At 38.6% G+C, this 15,795-nt stretch overlaps 1 protein-coding gene across 1 annotated transcript in view; it reads right to left on the bottom strand.

Moving 5' to 3' along the window:
• vps8 (VPS8 subunit of CORVET complex) overlaps positions 1-15,795 on the bottom strand; it is a 152,297-nt gene that overhangs the window by 123,634 nt on the left and 12,868 nt on the right. The window contains exons 11-19 of the mRNA XM_081360455.1: positions 15,642-15,701; positions 14,212-14,319; positions 11,413-11,493; positions 11,155-11,325; positions 10,493-10,567; positions 7,060-7,095; positions 6,887-6,977; positions 5,077-5,123; positions 2,853-2,942 (exon numbers count right to left, since the gene is read on the bottom strand). Of these exons, the coding sequence (XP_081216581.1) occupies positions 2,853-2,942; positions 5,077-5,123; positions 6,887-6,977; positions 7,060-7,095; positions 10,493-10,567; positions 11,155-11,325; positions 11,413-11,493; positions 14,212-14,319; positions 15,642-15,701 (759 nt within the window). The remainder of the gene's footprint in view (positions 1-2,852; positions 2,943-5,076; positions 5,124-6,886; positions 6,978-7,059; positions 7,096-10,492; positions 10,568-11,154; positions 11,326-11,412; positions 11,494-14,211; positions 14,320-15,641; positions 15,702-15,795) is intronic.

Here is a 15,795-nt window from a genome sequence, read left to right as displayed (position 1 = left end):
TCTTCTCCTATAATGCCTGATGAGTTTGGAGAACACCTGACAAGAGATCAGAGACCTTTCCTCCATACAGATTCTCTCTAGATCCTTCAGATTCCCAGATCCATGTTGGTGCTTCTTCTCTTCAGTTCACTCCACTCATCAGGTCAGGGAACTGGGACGGTCATGGCAGAAGCTTCATTTTGTGCTCAGTTACCCATTTTTGTGTTGATTTTTGTTTGTTTTGGACCGTTGTCCTGATGGAAGATCCAACCACGGCCCATTATAAGATTTCTAGCAGAGGCTGTCAGGTTTTGATTTTTTATCTGTTTGTATTTGCTAGAATCCATAATACCATGTATCTGAACCAGATGTCCAGGACCTCCAGCAAATAAATAGGCCCACAACATATAAGATCCAGCAGTGTATTTAACCGTAGGCATGGGGTACTTTTTATTCCTGTGTGCACCAAACACATCTGGTGGGTTTGCTGCCAAAAAGCCCTTTTTTTGTTTCATCTGACCACAGAACCCTGTGCCGTCTGAAGATCCAGTCATGTCTTACAACTGAATATGCTGGAGTTTATTTTTGGAGGAGCGAGGAGCATTTTTCTTGAAACCCTCCCAAACAACATGTGGTGATGTAGGGGTTGTTTGATAATTTTTTTTTAGGCTTTCTGACCCCCAAGACTCAACTAATCTCTGCAATTCTCCATCTGTGATCCTTGAAGAGTCTTTGGCCACTCAAACTTTCCTCCTCACCGTCCATTAAGACAATATATACACACGTCCTCTTCCTGGCAGATTCGTAACATCTTTAGTTGATTATAACTTCTTAATTATTGCCCTGATGGTCAAAATGGGGATTTTCAATTCTTTAGCTATTTTCTTACAGTCACTTTCTATTTTGTGAAGCTCAACAATCTTTTGCTGCACATCAGAACTATATTCTTTGGTTTTACTCATTGTGATAGATGATTAAGGGAATTTGGCCTTTGTGTTTCCTCATATATAAACTCCTGTGAAACAAGAAGTCATAGTTTGACAATTTCATGTTCCTAGTCACACTGGTGTGCTAAAAAAGGTAAATATTAATGGGAATATACTTCAGAGATATTTTTCTCATAAAAAATTCTAGGGGTGCCAACAATTATGGCCAGCGTGTTTTGGAGAAAAACATTTATTTCATAATTGTGATTTCAATTCTTTTACTTCAATGAAAGGTTAGATTTTTGCGAATTTTTAGAAGGAAAGATCAAAAGGATAAACAATGCAGATTTATTTTTTACAGCCATTTTTTATCATATTTATCAGGGGTGCCATCAATTTTGACCACCACTGTACAACAAACGGCTGGTTGGGACTACACGAGCTTCCTCCCGGATTAGTGACATCACCAACCCTAACATTTACATAAACCCCACCCCCGGAACACGATTTATAGATTATCATGACAGAATATGCTAATCAATTCATCAACTAACCATTCAGAAATGTCCTGTAGATTCTACATGTTGTCACTTCTTGAGTCTCTCCATCATTGTCTGAATCTGGTTTTAACATACAGTAAAAGGCTAAAAGTTTTAGAAATTTTCAGTGCAAGTCTGTGTGAGTGCAAGCTGTTGAAGCTCCGCCCTCTGTGTCGGGAGCAGCAGCTCATTTGCATTTAAAGGAACAGACACAAAACGGTGCGTTTTTGCTCACCCTCAAAAATGGACCATTTTAACATGCTATATAAAAATATCTGTGAGGTATTTTGAGCTAAAACTTCACATACACACTCTGGGGACATCAAAGACTTATTTTACATCTTGTGAAAAGGGCATTATACCACCCCTTTAGGGTTCAAAGAAATTAAATGTGGTCATATTTGCGCTTCCCTTTGAGCAGTGTAGCAGCTGTGTTTTGTATCAGCTGCAGATGAGGAATGGAATCCTGAGAAGCGCCATAATACAGTGAATTACAGTAGTCAAGCCGAGATGGTGCAAAAGCATGGATTGCTGTTTCGAAATTGCCCGTGGATAAAAAGGGCTCAAATTTACTAAGGCAGCGAAGTTGATAAAAACATGACAACTTGACAACAGTAGCAATCTGTTCGTCAAACTTTAAACTGCAGTCAAATTGGATGCCCAAATTCCTTGCACACTGTGTATTATATAGGGTGAGAAAGCAGAGGTCAAAATCAAAAGCACTGTTTTCCTTAGTGCCAAATATAATGATTTCAGATTTCTTTTAGTTTAGTTTTTTTTTTTTTAAATAGCTTGAAAGCCATTACTTAAGTTCATTCAAGCAATCTAACAATCTAATATCCTAATTACTAAAGAATCATAGTCCAATGAACATGGGTGAAGTAATTAAATGTGCATATTCCTTTTGCGGTAAAAAAGTGTGTCTGACAGACAGGCAGTTAGACATTCCACATAACATTCCACATTGCCCTAGATATACAGAGCTAAATCTGCCATTTGGCTATGGTGAGTGCCTTATTTTTGTGATGACAGAGTGCTTCTTAATGGCAAAAAGAAATCTGAGAGCGAGCGAGACCAAGAGGCAGAGGAGAGATGACATTAGTGAGCCATTATTGTATGTGGTTTCCACCTTATGATGAGATGCAGTTTAAAAATGGATGCCGCAGGCCAAAAATCTGACATAAAGGAGACTGCATTGCTCTCTGAGTCTGCTCTCCTCTCTCTCACCTCTCTAAAAAGATTATATTACGCTGAAAAACTCTTCAGCTCAGTCTAACTCTCTCATTAAATAATATCAAAATTGTTAAATAACAATATGGAAAAAGATTTCGCTTCTTGAGCTCTGTCTAAACCTAATGATTCCCTAAAATAACACCATTTGAGAGCGCTTCTCTGGGTGACCCATTACCTGGAAGTGCTGCTCCATCACTTGGATTTTCCCTTGCTCTGGACACTTTTTCAGAGAGCGATCCACATACTGTAACAGCATTTCTACCATCTGTGAAGAGAGAAAAGCAGCAGAGGAATTTGACATTTTTCTACAGCACTACAGATAGATAACTTGATTCTGAAACTGAGTCTCAAAAGAAAAAGAAAAAAAGTTATTATTATAATAGAGGCAGGATTCCGATTAGATCATTAGTTGAGTTAGAGTTAATTATTGGATTTATGGATAAGTTTAAAGTTATATAATATACAAGAGAGTCCGGACCATACTGTAGTAGGTAAGTATTAGGTATTAGATATGTTTATTTGTATGAACCTTTATAGTGCTAAAAACTTTCACATATCTGTAAACTAAAAGGCGTGATTTAAGGTACAACATGACAATTAGCATGCTAATGCCAGACGAATAAACTAAATAAATGCGCATAATTCTGAACTGAAATAAGTTTATTACCCATTTTAGGTTTTACCCATTTTTTTAGGTATTACCCATTAGCAAACTAAAGTAAACCAGAGGGTGCTGCAAAATGTCTTTTGGCTAAGTATGCCGACACTTGATACAGCAACAGAGCCCCAGACTACCACGCTTCCCCCTCCATGCATGATGTCACACAGTGAGGACTTATTTTACTTGGGGCCTAAAAACCCCAGCATGATGAACTGAAGACTGGCCATAACTGCTAACCTCCCAACTGTCTTCAGAACACCTCTAGTGGTACTTTATGGCCTCTTTTTCTTATTCAGGCCCTGTTTATTCTAGTGTGTAGGGCTGGGACAATAAATCGATGCATCGTGAATCGAGAAATTATTCTGGACCAATTCTGAGATTTTCCGAATGCATCACGATTCTCTCTCAAATCAATTGTGAGATTTTCCGAATGCATCACGATTCTCTCTCAAATCAATTCTGAGATTTTCCGAATGCATCACGATTCTCTCTCAAATCAATTCTGAGCATAGATTTTAACAGCAGATGGCCCTGCGTGCTTTAGATACAGCCATACTCTGCTTGCTTCCAATGCCTTATGCATACCACTTGAACCTTTTATAAAATAATCATTCATAAAGTTCAAACAGGTTGAAGCGAATTACAAGGGTGTTTGCAGTGGGCGGTTTACATTAATCTCACGTCATAAAAGCATTCTGAGGTGCAAGTACATTCTCAGACTCAGTCGTGAGCATTTGAGCATGCGGCTAAAACTATCCTAGAACGGTTATAACCTAAGCTCAGAATCGATTCAAAAGAGAATGGTGATGCATTCGAAAAATATTGGAATCGATCCACGAATCGCGATGCATCGATTTATTGTCCCAGCCCTATATTAGTAGTGCGTTTTTGTTTTAAAACGCATTACTTGTGCTATGGATACGCCTGGAGTCTACACACTACTCCGGAGTTTTTCGACCCTCGACAACGGAGACTTTTGGAAACGCTGCTGACCCTGTTTTAGTATGAAAACTCAGGGGTTGCGTTTCATTGTAAACGGACCAAAACGGAGACTTTTGAAAATGAAGGCATGGCAGCCCACATTACACTACCAGAATACTCTGGTCAGAGCGAGCGTTTTCAATTAACTCCTATGGAAGTTGAGATTCACACTCGCGAGCTTCCATAGGAATTTATTGAAAACGCTCGCTCTGCTCCGCTCCAGTGGACACGCACCGTAAAAGACCAGAGCCATCTCTCAACAGCTCTGTACCAGTCCAGCCTCAATGACCATGTAAACAATAACATGGAGACGGAACTGCAAGCTTTGCTGACATTTCTTGTCCTTTTTAGCAGCCATTGTGCAGTTAAACTCTGCATTTTATAGGCTAATACTGCAGCTGCCTACATGCGCAAGAGGCAAGCTATTATTAGAGCAATCGACAACAGTCTGCAATTGTTAACAATACGCGCATGCCCAGTATGCAGGAGTGGTCGTGTGACATGAGTTTTTGGTCGTGTAGTGTTGACGGAGATCTTTTCTGAAACGCAGTGTATTATGAATACATACTAGTATACTAGTGCTAGTGTGCATGAGGATCGGTTTCATTTTCAGTTTTTAGCACATTGTTGTTTGGGTAAACGTACCCGTGTGAGTGTTTTTTTTTTTTTTTTTTTAAACACCATTCCAGCTTCTATGTCTAAGTTCATGGTAAGACCCAGATTTCAGATGTCATTGTATTAACTCCAAGAGTCTTACCTTGTCTGCAACCAGACCTTTTCTCTTAGCAGGGTCTGCAAATAGACCTGTAACAAACACATCACATTAGGTATTAATTCCTATGAGTATTTTGTGATATAACTGGAGCATTCAAATCTGTTTTAACCCTAAGGCCGTGTGTCCACCAAAGCGTTATAAGCCAGTAGGGATGGGAACCGAGAACCGGTTCTTCTTCAGAACCGGTGCCCAGTGAATCGATTCCTTGGAACCGTTAGTATGCCTGCTTAACGATTCCGCTTATCGGTTCCGCTCGTTCAAATGTGACACGACGTCACACACGTGCTGCGTTGTTTTGGTTCAGAATGTAGCAAACACTATGAGCAAACATGGCATCGAGGCAGAAGCGCTCTGACCGCGTCCTTACTACATGTGACACGACGGTGCGACACGCAATAAAAAGTATCATTTTCCATGTTAATCAAAGTTTAACCAGCCGCGACACGCAACAATTCTATTTGAAACGGATCCTATTTTACTGCGACATCGCGCTGGAACAACAATCTCAAAGTGTGGCAATGATAATATCAGGTACTATTTATGTGCTTTATTTAATGTTAAAAGCGTGTATAATGTGACTGAATATCATTTAGTGCTCCCAGCTTTGTAGATGTAAAAACAACAATGGATAAGTCACATCAGATCTTGAAATTAAACAAATGGAAACAAAAACGTTCAAAATGTGAAGAAAACCTGTGTATTATTTGACAAAGATTGTTTAAGTAACTCAATAGCCTAATACAAATGAGCACTGTTAATATTCGAAAAGGCACAAGCTCTTCCTTAACTGTTTTCAGTCTGTGTTTTTAGTTTTTATGGCACATAAATGGCAGTTTTATTTATTTTTTTGTCCGGATCAATGAATGTGATAATGATCAATTTGATCAGATATTAAAGGGAGTTAATACAAACAAATTTGTACTTATTCCCTCACCCAATAAGAATCGATAAGAGAATCGATAAGGAATCGGATCGATAAGCAATATCGATAATGGAATCGGAATCGTTAAATTCTTATCAATTCCCATCCCTATAAGCCAGCTGAAAACGCTAGGCGCTCTGCTAAAAACGCTCAGCTGTGGGCGCTTGAGAGCGTTTTGGCAGCGCAGCGTTTTTTCAGTTGAGACGGTTGAGACCGAGTTGAGACACTTTGCTTGTTATGATAGGCTACGGAATATCCGCGAAAGTCTTACTAGTATCTCATTTCACACATATTTTGTTTCTGTGTTGATTCTATATTAAAATGTCAATACAATGTAATGTATTTTATCTGGCTCTTGATTTTGTTCCGTTATTATGCGTGTTGTTGTCATCTGTTGACGTTGTACAAGCAGAATCATGTGGCGGACGCGGTTGGTCGGTGTGGTATTAGTCCCGCCCCTCCTCCACTGTGATTGGACGGTTGGGTAAAAAGTGACAGTGATGAGCGCTGCGTTTTACCAAAAGTTGAACTTTCTTCAACTCTCGGCGACCAGTAAAAAACGCCGAGCGCTCAGCGCTTCAGCGTGAAAAAGACGCTCAGCGCCTCGTTACGCTCATGGCGTTTTAAAAACGCGGCGCTCCCATTGAAAACAATTGAAAAAACACGCCAGCCGCGAGTAAAAACACTTTGGTGGACACACGGCCTAATTCTAATCAAACAGCATTCTTTTTCTTTTTTTTGGTGGGAGACGTTTTTTTTTCTTTTATGGTCTTGGAAAATGAAAGACTGAGAGGGCAATAATTTTTACAGAAATAAATAACAAAAAATGATTGATTTTTTTTTAGAGTGGATGTGTACAGAAGGACTGACCTAACACAGCTTTGGCGGTGCCCTCGTGGAAGGACCAGGCCAGAGACAGAGCCTCCATGAACTTCTCCTGCTTCAACAGATGGTCCACACGCTGCAAGACATCGACTCCCATCACTATCAGAGTCACTAATGCTAATCTGATATCAGTGATGTGTTATAAAATAATGCCTTACCTCTCGCCAGTTCCTCAGGGTCATGATATGCACAGACTATAAAAAAAAAAAAAAAAAACAGTGATTAATTAACAAATCTAATACAGGGCTCAACAGTAAGAGTAGCCTAATGACCTGTGGCAGTGTAAGAGTTTTAAGACAAATGATAGAACTGTCATTTTACGAATTGTATTTTTATATCTTGCAAACTTAAACATTTGTTTTTTCTGTATTAAATTAAACATTGTTATTTCAAATTGTGCTGATATAAATACATAAAATTTTTATAGGGTTGATATAGGAATGGTGAAATTTTAGACGAGTGATGCTTTTTGAGGGAGAAAACAGAAAAGAAATCTTCTAAAATAATAAATATATACTGCTGTGGCAAGCAGTGCGGGGCCGAGATCCATGAGAACGGAGTGAGGCCGGTGACACGAGTGTTAACCAGACACCCGCGCGCCACACTGGTCTCGAGTCCCACGGAGGAGCTCTGGAAGGATAAAAGGAGGAGTGACGACAGTGCAAGATGAGAGAGGACCAGGCCCGGACTTTATGTTGTTGTTTTAGTTTATGAGCTGCCGCTTTACTTTTGTTTTGTTGTTGTGTTTATTTTGCGATTCAAATTGTGTTAAAATATGCCGGTTGCCGCCTCCTTCCCTTATCAACAAACTTTGTTAAAACTGCTAGTCAGTAAGATTTCTTTCTTAAGAAATTAACTTTTATTCAGCAAGGATGCATTAACTTAATGCGTTAATTTCTGAAGGATCATGTGACAATGAAGACTGGAGTAATGATGCTGAAAATTCAGCTTGACAGGAGTAAACTACATTTTCAATTTATTAAAATTATTTTAAATTGTAATATTTGAACATATCACAATTTTACTGTATCTTTGACCAAATAAATGCAGCCTTGGGGAGCATAAGAGACTTTTTCAAAAATATTAAAAATCTTGACTCCAAACTTTTGATTGGTAGTATGAGAATACTACTAACAATAAATTAAAACACTAGAATATTACACTTTTATTAACATATGCTGCTAAAATATTTATTATATTTATGAATGGACCAGTGAAAATGTTGGCAATGCAAGTAAAAACCAGAACAAGCAGGAGAAAAAAAATGTCTGAGCCCAGTGAGGTACATATATTTGCCATTAAATATATTGGCAGAGCATAAAATTAGACTCATTCATAAAACTGAGGTGTTTATTCAACCACTGGCTGAACTATTAAATAAGCAGCACTTGGGTGAAGTGATGCAGGGCACAAGAATTAATGTGACCTCCCAAAGCTGGCCCACTACCATGTCTAATGGATAACCCACGGGCAATTTTGATGCAATCCTTCTTCCTCATTCTGCCTCCAGCTGCCCCTCTCTCCTTCCATTTCTCTTCTCTTCCCTTCCCTTGCTCTGGCTGCAGGTAACCGGAAGTTCAGCAAGGACATTGCGGAGAGCAGACCTCGATGAATATTCAGGGTATGCATGATGTGTGATTAGCATAATAGCACTTGAGTGTGCCAGAGCTCAGTCAGAGGGGCACTGGAGGAGTCAGCCAAACTTCCAGCCGAACACAAGCCACACAGCATGTGCTACCAGTCTAGATACCCTTGCAAATCTCATGTATCAATTACACAACTTTTACAAATGTAAAACAAACAAAAAAAGATTATTTGTTGTATAGTTCTGATATAGACCTAAAAAAGTAATACAATAAAGCTAAATATTCATAACCAATATCTATAAATGACAAGTTCCAGTGTCTTTGGCAAGGCAAATCTTGAGGATCAAGCCAGGCAGGGACAACACATGGAGTGACATGGCGACTGGCATAATCCCTCATAATCTAGTTCAGATCAAAACATTTAATTAGTTTAATATGTACATCAAATCAGCTTTTTAAAGACTTTTTTTAATTTCCACTAGCCAGTTTTTCAAATGATTTGCCCAACACTTTTCTCAGCCAGTTTTTCACACCGTGTTCTTTTCACATGCGGAAAAACATCCCACACACTGTTAAAAATTGTCTTCTCATTGGCTAAACGTTTTGTCCATCAAAAATGTATCACAAAGGCTGGTGGTATACAAAGAAAATTATCTCAAGACATCACACTGCTTGTATATTATGAGATAAACTATCGCCTAGGTTTTATACAGAAACTTTGGAGGCGGGCTAATTGTGTTTGCAATAGTCTAATTTATAATTATTAAATGGTGTGCGGATTGCATCATTTCTTGTAGAAAAATGGCAGGATAATCTTTCAAGGACAATTTTCCAAAGTTCTGTGGATTGGATTCATATGGGTGTTATGGATTTCATTTAATTTGTGCTCTCAACATAAATAGCTATATTACTGTTGCTGAAGCATCTATATCATAAAACAAAGACTGGATATCAACGTTAACATCTCAGATATTTCAAAAGATTTAAATTTTGGAAACTTTAATAACATTTTTGGATAGCAGTCTATGTACTGTAGTAAATGTAAACTAAAGTAGATCAACTGAATTAAATTAACTGACATAACCGGGAATTGGAAAGAAGTCACTTCTCTTCCATTCTTAATCGAGGAGGGTCACAGACCTCAGACAAATCAAGGAGAGGCCAAACCAGAGCATTATATTTTTAAATGGTAACCAGTTAATAATAAAATTACATTAATCATTTTTAATGAAACCAAAGAACAAAACATACTCCAAATTTCAGACGAGTTACTGTGACTATGCCAGATTCAGCATTCTTATTCTTGCAATTTTGTCAAATTAGATACAGATTCAGAGCTAAGTGTGTTAAGCTAAACATAGCATAGTGTACTCTTTAAAAAAAAAAAAAAAAAACATTAACAAGCTTTTCATTTGGTTATAAGTGGTTTCTATTTGGAAAGGAGGACACAGAACACTGTAGCTAAAACATTGAAAAATATATAGTTCTGCTCAGAAACTTATCAAAACGACAAGCATTTATTTCAATTGCATCAATGAGGGATTGTAAATGAATTTAACCAAATATTTCAGAAATATTGATTGACAATATATCTAATTGTATTGGTGGAGACAATGGACTCTAGCTCCTTCTGCATTTAGCCTCAATAGCCACCGCAACATCCATTGCAATGCAGTGTATCGAAATTGAGAAATTTCAGATCAAAATTAAACTCTGAGGACAACAGGATAAAACAATACAGACACAATCCACCTTTATGGTAAAGGCATTTGAAGTTTCTGGAATGCATGCTAAAACGCTATGTTTTAAAACAGTGCTAAAATGTTTTGTTTTTCTATAATTCTATATTTAGTTGGGATTGCTAGTTATTAGCAATATGACAGAGAGAGTTTGCTAGTACCACATTTCCTATGGGAAAATACTAGAACTGAAATTTTAGCAGAAATACATAGGCAGTAGGCCATTCTTATGTGCTTGTGTTCAGTGTTATCATGAGTGGCTTTACCTTTGTTCCCAGATACATAATCTGCCCTGCACAGCTGCAAACAGACTGGTAACATGTCTTCTCTCCAACTAGTGCCTGAAGAAGTACAGAGGAATAGTGATTGAATGTCTTCACCACCATATACAAACAACAAAAACTCATTTGTCTCTATATGCCTAACACAGAAAATGTAGAGAAACTATAGAAAGAAGCTTCACATCTCATGAATTGGGTTCTTAATGCGATTCTGAACCTAATGACCCACGAATCTTGAATCTCTGCTCTCACAAACTGATCTCAGCCTAAAGCATATTTTGTATCAGATGTAAATTGTATACTGCTGGGCTCAAATTAACCTTCATGTCTACATGAATAGTTCAAGGCCAGAATAAAGCAGTAGGATTCTGGAAGTAAAAAAATCCATTCATTTCCTCCTTAGAAATATATGAGGGTCTAAAGAGAAATCTTCCTTGATCCAACAATTAAAGTTGTTACCATGGAAATGAGAAATGCAGCAAAGAGTGCACTGACATGCAACTTCCATGAAGCAACATGAATGACATAGTAGAATTAAGATTGAAATTTCACAATAAACCTAAATAATTGTATTTTTTTTTACTCGACTACAACATGCACCAGACCAAATGGTGAAAACTTTGGCATGTCATCATCCTGGTCCTTACCAGTGCTTGGCTGACATTTCCACCGGTAGCGAGGGATTTAAAGTGGCTGCTGTTGTAAACCAGCTGCAGCTCAGCCATGTCCACTGTTTCCAGCTCCTCCTGACTGGGCCGATCCACCACTCGCAGCTTCTCTGTGCTGTCCATTAACACAAGCGTTCGGGGGTTTATCCACTGCCAATAGACAAGAGGAAACATGAAACTGCACATTGCCATAAAAGTAATCAAACTCAAATGAATGTTAGTGAGGATCTGACTCACGCTCAGATTGATGAGGTCACAGTTGAGTTGGAGCTGTCTCTGTTTGATGACATGGATGGTGCCAGACTCATCTTTTTTAACCTGTGCACCAAAACAATAGATTGGGTTGATTATTGTATGACCTTTATTAAAGTTGAAGTATGCCACTCGTTTGCCACGGTTCGGACCAAGGGGTCAAGGTTTGATTGGTTAGCACGTTCCAGTTAGTCCATGCTGTAAGATGTTGTAGCTACACCATCTGGTTCCATAAAGCATTGTTCGCCATTGACGCCCAAGTATGCATATATTGGGCTTTTCTGTTAGTTAGTTAGTTAGTTGTTTTTACTTATTTTATATTCAATAGCATTTATTTATTAATCCATTGTATTTTGCTATTCTGTTTTTTATTTTATTTTATTTTATTGTTAGATAGTGCTAAACTCAAAAGTTTTTGCAAGCAACATAATTATGTATTACTGATTTTAATATATTTTAGCAGATGTTAAACTAGTGCCCAGATTTTCTGTGGCTCCAGAGTGATTAGCCACGTGGCATTAGCAGTAGGGCTGCACAATTATTGGAAAAAAATCGAATTGCAATTTTTCTGACAAAAACTGGGATTGCTATTTAAAATTAAATTTCAACAAATAGGCTACAGGTTTGCTATGCTTGTTTTCAGGATTGCACAATTTGGCCAAAAATGTCTGAGCACACTCTAGTCCGAGACACACCAGATCATAAGCTGCTCACATGTAAAATAATATAGTGCCTTTCTCCACACTGAAACACACAGCGCATATATTTATTTAATTACATCACAGCTTTTCCAGTTTGATAATCTCACCAAGCCATATTGTGATTTCAGTTTTAATTTGATTAATCGTGCACCCCTAATTTAAGGCTCAGGTAATTTGGTCCTAAAAATCCTTGTGTGCCAATCAGCAAATATTTCTCTGTATGTATACACTGATGAGCCAAAACATTATGACCAGTCACAGGTGAAGTGAATACCATTGATCATCTCCTAACAAAGCCACATATTAGGTTCTGGGCAAAAAAGGCTATCGCGTCTGGTCCGATCCAACAGAAGGTCCTACTGTAGTACAAGTCAGATGAAATTTTAATGATCATTAAGGGAGGAAGGTGTCACAACACACAGTGCATCACACTCTGCTGCATATGGGACCCCTGTCTAATAGCGAAAGCGCCTACAATGGGAGCATCGGAACTGGACCTTGGAGCAGTGGAAGAAGGTCATCTGGTCTGATGAGTCCCATTTTCTTTGACATCATGTGGATGTGTACATGTGTGCCATTTACCAGGGGAAGTGATGGCACCAAGATGCACTGCATGTGGAAGAATGCAAGCCGGTGGTGAGAATGTGATGTTCTGGGCAATGTTCTGCTGGGAAACACTGGGTCCAGCCATTTATGTGGACATGCATTTGACATGCCACCTACCTAAACATTGGTTCAAACGAGGAACACCCATTCATGACAATGGTGTTTCCCTGGTGGAAGTGGCCTCTTTTAGCAGGATGATGCACCCTGCCACACTGCACACATTGTTCAGGAATAGTTTGAGGAACATGATGAAGAGTTCAAGGTGTTGCCCTGGCCTCCACATCTGTGGGATTTGCTGGACCAACAAGTTTGATCCACGGTGGATCTACCTCGCAACCTACAGGACTCGAAGGATCTGCTGCTAAGGTCTTGATGCCAGATACCACAGGACACCTTCAGAGGTCTTGTAGAGTGTAAATGCAGGTGTAAATGCCCTCCGAAACGCATTCAAGACGGATTTGAATCCGATCGCTCAAACCACTTCAGGAGGAGGTCTGAGACGCATTCCAGACGAAACTGGACAAGTGTAAATGCATCTGGTTGTTGAAACCACATTTAAATTGTACTCCTCTCAAAAATGCTAAAAATAAAAACGTGTGAGAGCATGTTATAGGCTATATGTTATAGCCAGATATGACGACGCTACTGGAACACGCATCACCATCACCAGCATATTCATATAGCGCGGGAATTGAAGATTGGATTTAAATTTGTTTTGCAAAAACACATTTATGTGACCAGGTGTAAAAGGAATTGTTTTGATAAATCAGATAGCTATCCAATCTGAGAAAACGCATGAAGTGGCCAGTAAATAAATCTCTTATTTGTAAACTTGTTTGCATTCTATGTTGTATGTTGTTGCGCTTGCTTGTAGTAGGCTATGTATGTTTTTTATATGCTGTTCATTCATTTATTGCTGATAATTAGACCAGTCTAATAATTTCCACATATAGCTAGCTTTCGATTATCAGAGCTGTTAACAGACTTGCTAACAAACACTCGTTTCTCTTACGTGTTTTTTGCGTTATGTTTTATTGCCTAGCTTGCCTCACGAACTAGTTTGCCAGCTGAACTCAGGTGTTGTGAGGTGTATTTATCACGTAGTCCTGAGGGATATCAGACGACGCTGTTGGCGTTGATTCTTGCGATTATCATGAGAACAGTTTTTAATATCTCACATAATTATCAGGACATAAATAAGCCTAACGTAGAGGTTGTAAATAGTGTAAACGAGCACAATTTGCAAACTATTATGATAAATTGCAATAATCATGTCTTCGGAGTCTATCTGTGCCTATTCCATGCCCGATGCAGGTACAGGGTGGGAGGTGGGGGGGTGGAGGGGTATTTACGACAGTGCAAGTATTCCATAGCGACTCTAGGGGTCGCTGTTTGACAAAAACACAAATTCCTTCACAGTGTGCCTTTAAGTAAAGATTCCATTTATCACTTTTAAAAGAGTGTCGCTCAAACTGACCAGCAGGAAGTGGATGGTGTCTCCTCTACAGAAGGCCAGAACAGGGTTGATTGCTTTCTGTACTGCCACAAACTGCCACGCCAACAAGGGAACGCTCGTAGGATCCGTCTGCTTACAAAAACGTAAAAATGTATGAGATGGTTAGAACTGCAATGATTAAAGTCCAGACCAAAAACACATTTATCCTGCCACTTCATTGTTAGCACTATGTTCATACTGCCATACTTGCTGGTGCTTTTTAGACTTTGCACTTAATTGGCATCTTTTCCTACCAGGCAGAAATAATCATCACTCCTCACTACACTGACTTTTCCTCTGTGAAAAGGATACAAAGAAAATGTTTGCAGGAACCTCAAAACTCCATCATAAACCAAATCAATCATGTGAAGGCAAAATTGAGAGATATTTGCATGCTAATAGGCAGCTGGTCCAAGTGCTCTGTAGTAAATGAATCCAATTTAGCTAAATTTAATTGAAGAGAACAACCTCCACACAGGCATAAAGGAGACGATAGACCAGATGAATCCAGTTAAACAGTCACTTAAGGACCCATGCAGAATTTAAATGTAACTTCCAATAAAAAGTTTTACAGTTATTGTACATAAAAAAGTGATTATCTAAAATGATGTGGCAGAAATCATGCACTGACATGTCTAAATTTAGTCGGAATAATCAATTTGCAGATAATTTGCTCTAAAGCGTGAAATGAAAGTAAAGACCAACTCCGTATTGTGAAGTATTTCTGAGTGAAATGAATTATCTGGGGGAAAATGTGCAAATGTATGTGCATTGGTGAATCATTTACAGTAACACCAGTAACATAAAATAAACATGATTTGTCTATAATTTATTTGCATTATTATTTCACGCCAACTTTACAATCAAAAACATCAAACATCAAAAAAGGCCAATTCACACCACACAGACAAACACCAACAAACAAGTCTGCCGTTGGATTTAGAATTGTATGAAAAATAACTGTCATGTTCACACTGCCCCAACAGACACCAACAAGCTGATTGAACATGTTCAGTCGGGTGAAAACAAACTCCGACTAACGCCAACATACGCCAACAGGGTTCACATACTGATCCGACAAAACCCAACAGACGTGTTTGCTGGCATTTGTCTGGATGGTGTGAAGTAACCTTAAATTTTGCATGATTACACTGAGATCAGGGCTGTGTAAAGTTAGGTACTGCAGGATATATAAATGTATCAACTTGTACATTGTATTTGAAGTTGTTGAGAAGAGGAAAAACACTAGAGATGCAGTCGATCAAATGTAGGTGCTGTGAAAACAAATACTAACATAAATCTTAAATACATTACAGAGGGTATAAGTTTATGATTTAGATACCGTGTCAAAAGCTGCTGGAAAAACAGAAACAGGCATGAACACATTCTGAGAATGAAAGTGTGTACTGCACCTTGCCGTAGGGAAAAGTCATCCACACTTTGAGTGAAGGCTTCAGTCCTATCAGCAGAATCTGTCAAAATAAAGAGTTCCGAGGCTGAATAAAACTGCAGTCAGACAGAGAGGATCTGATAGTGTTTGGATGTTAGTGGCTGACTGGTGCCTCA

The sequence above is a fragment of the Scardinius erythrophthalmus genome, assembly GCF_964197995.2.
Source record: "Scardinius erythrophthalmus genome assembly, chromosome: 3".
Lineage (NCBI taxonomy): Eukaryota > Metazoa > Chordata > Actinopteri > Cypriniformes > Leuciscidae > Scardinius > Scardinius erythrophthalmus.
Note: the sequence above shows the minus strand (reverse complement) of the source record. Positions and strands in the feature narration are given on the sequence as shown.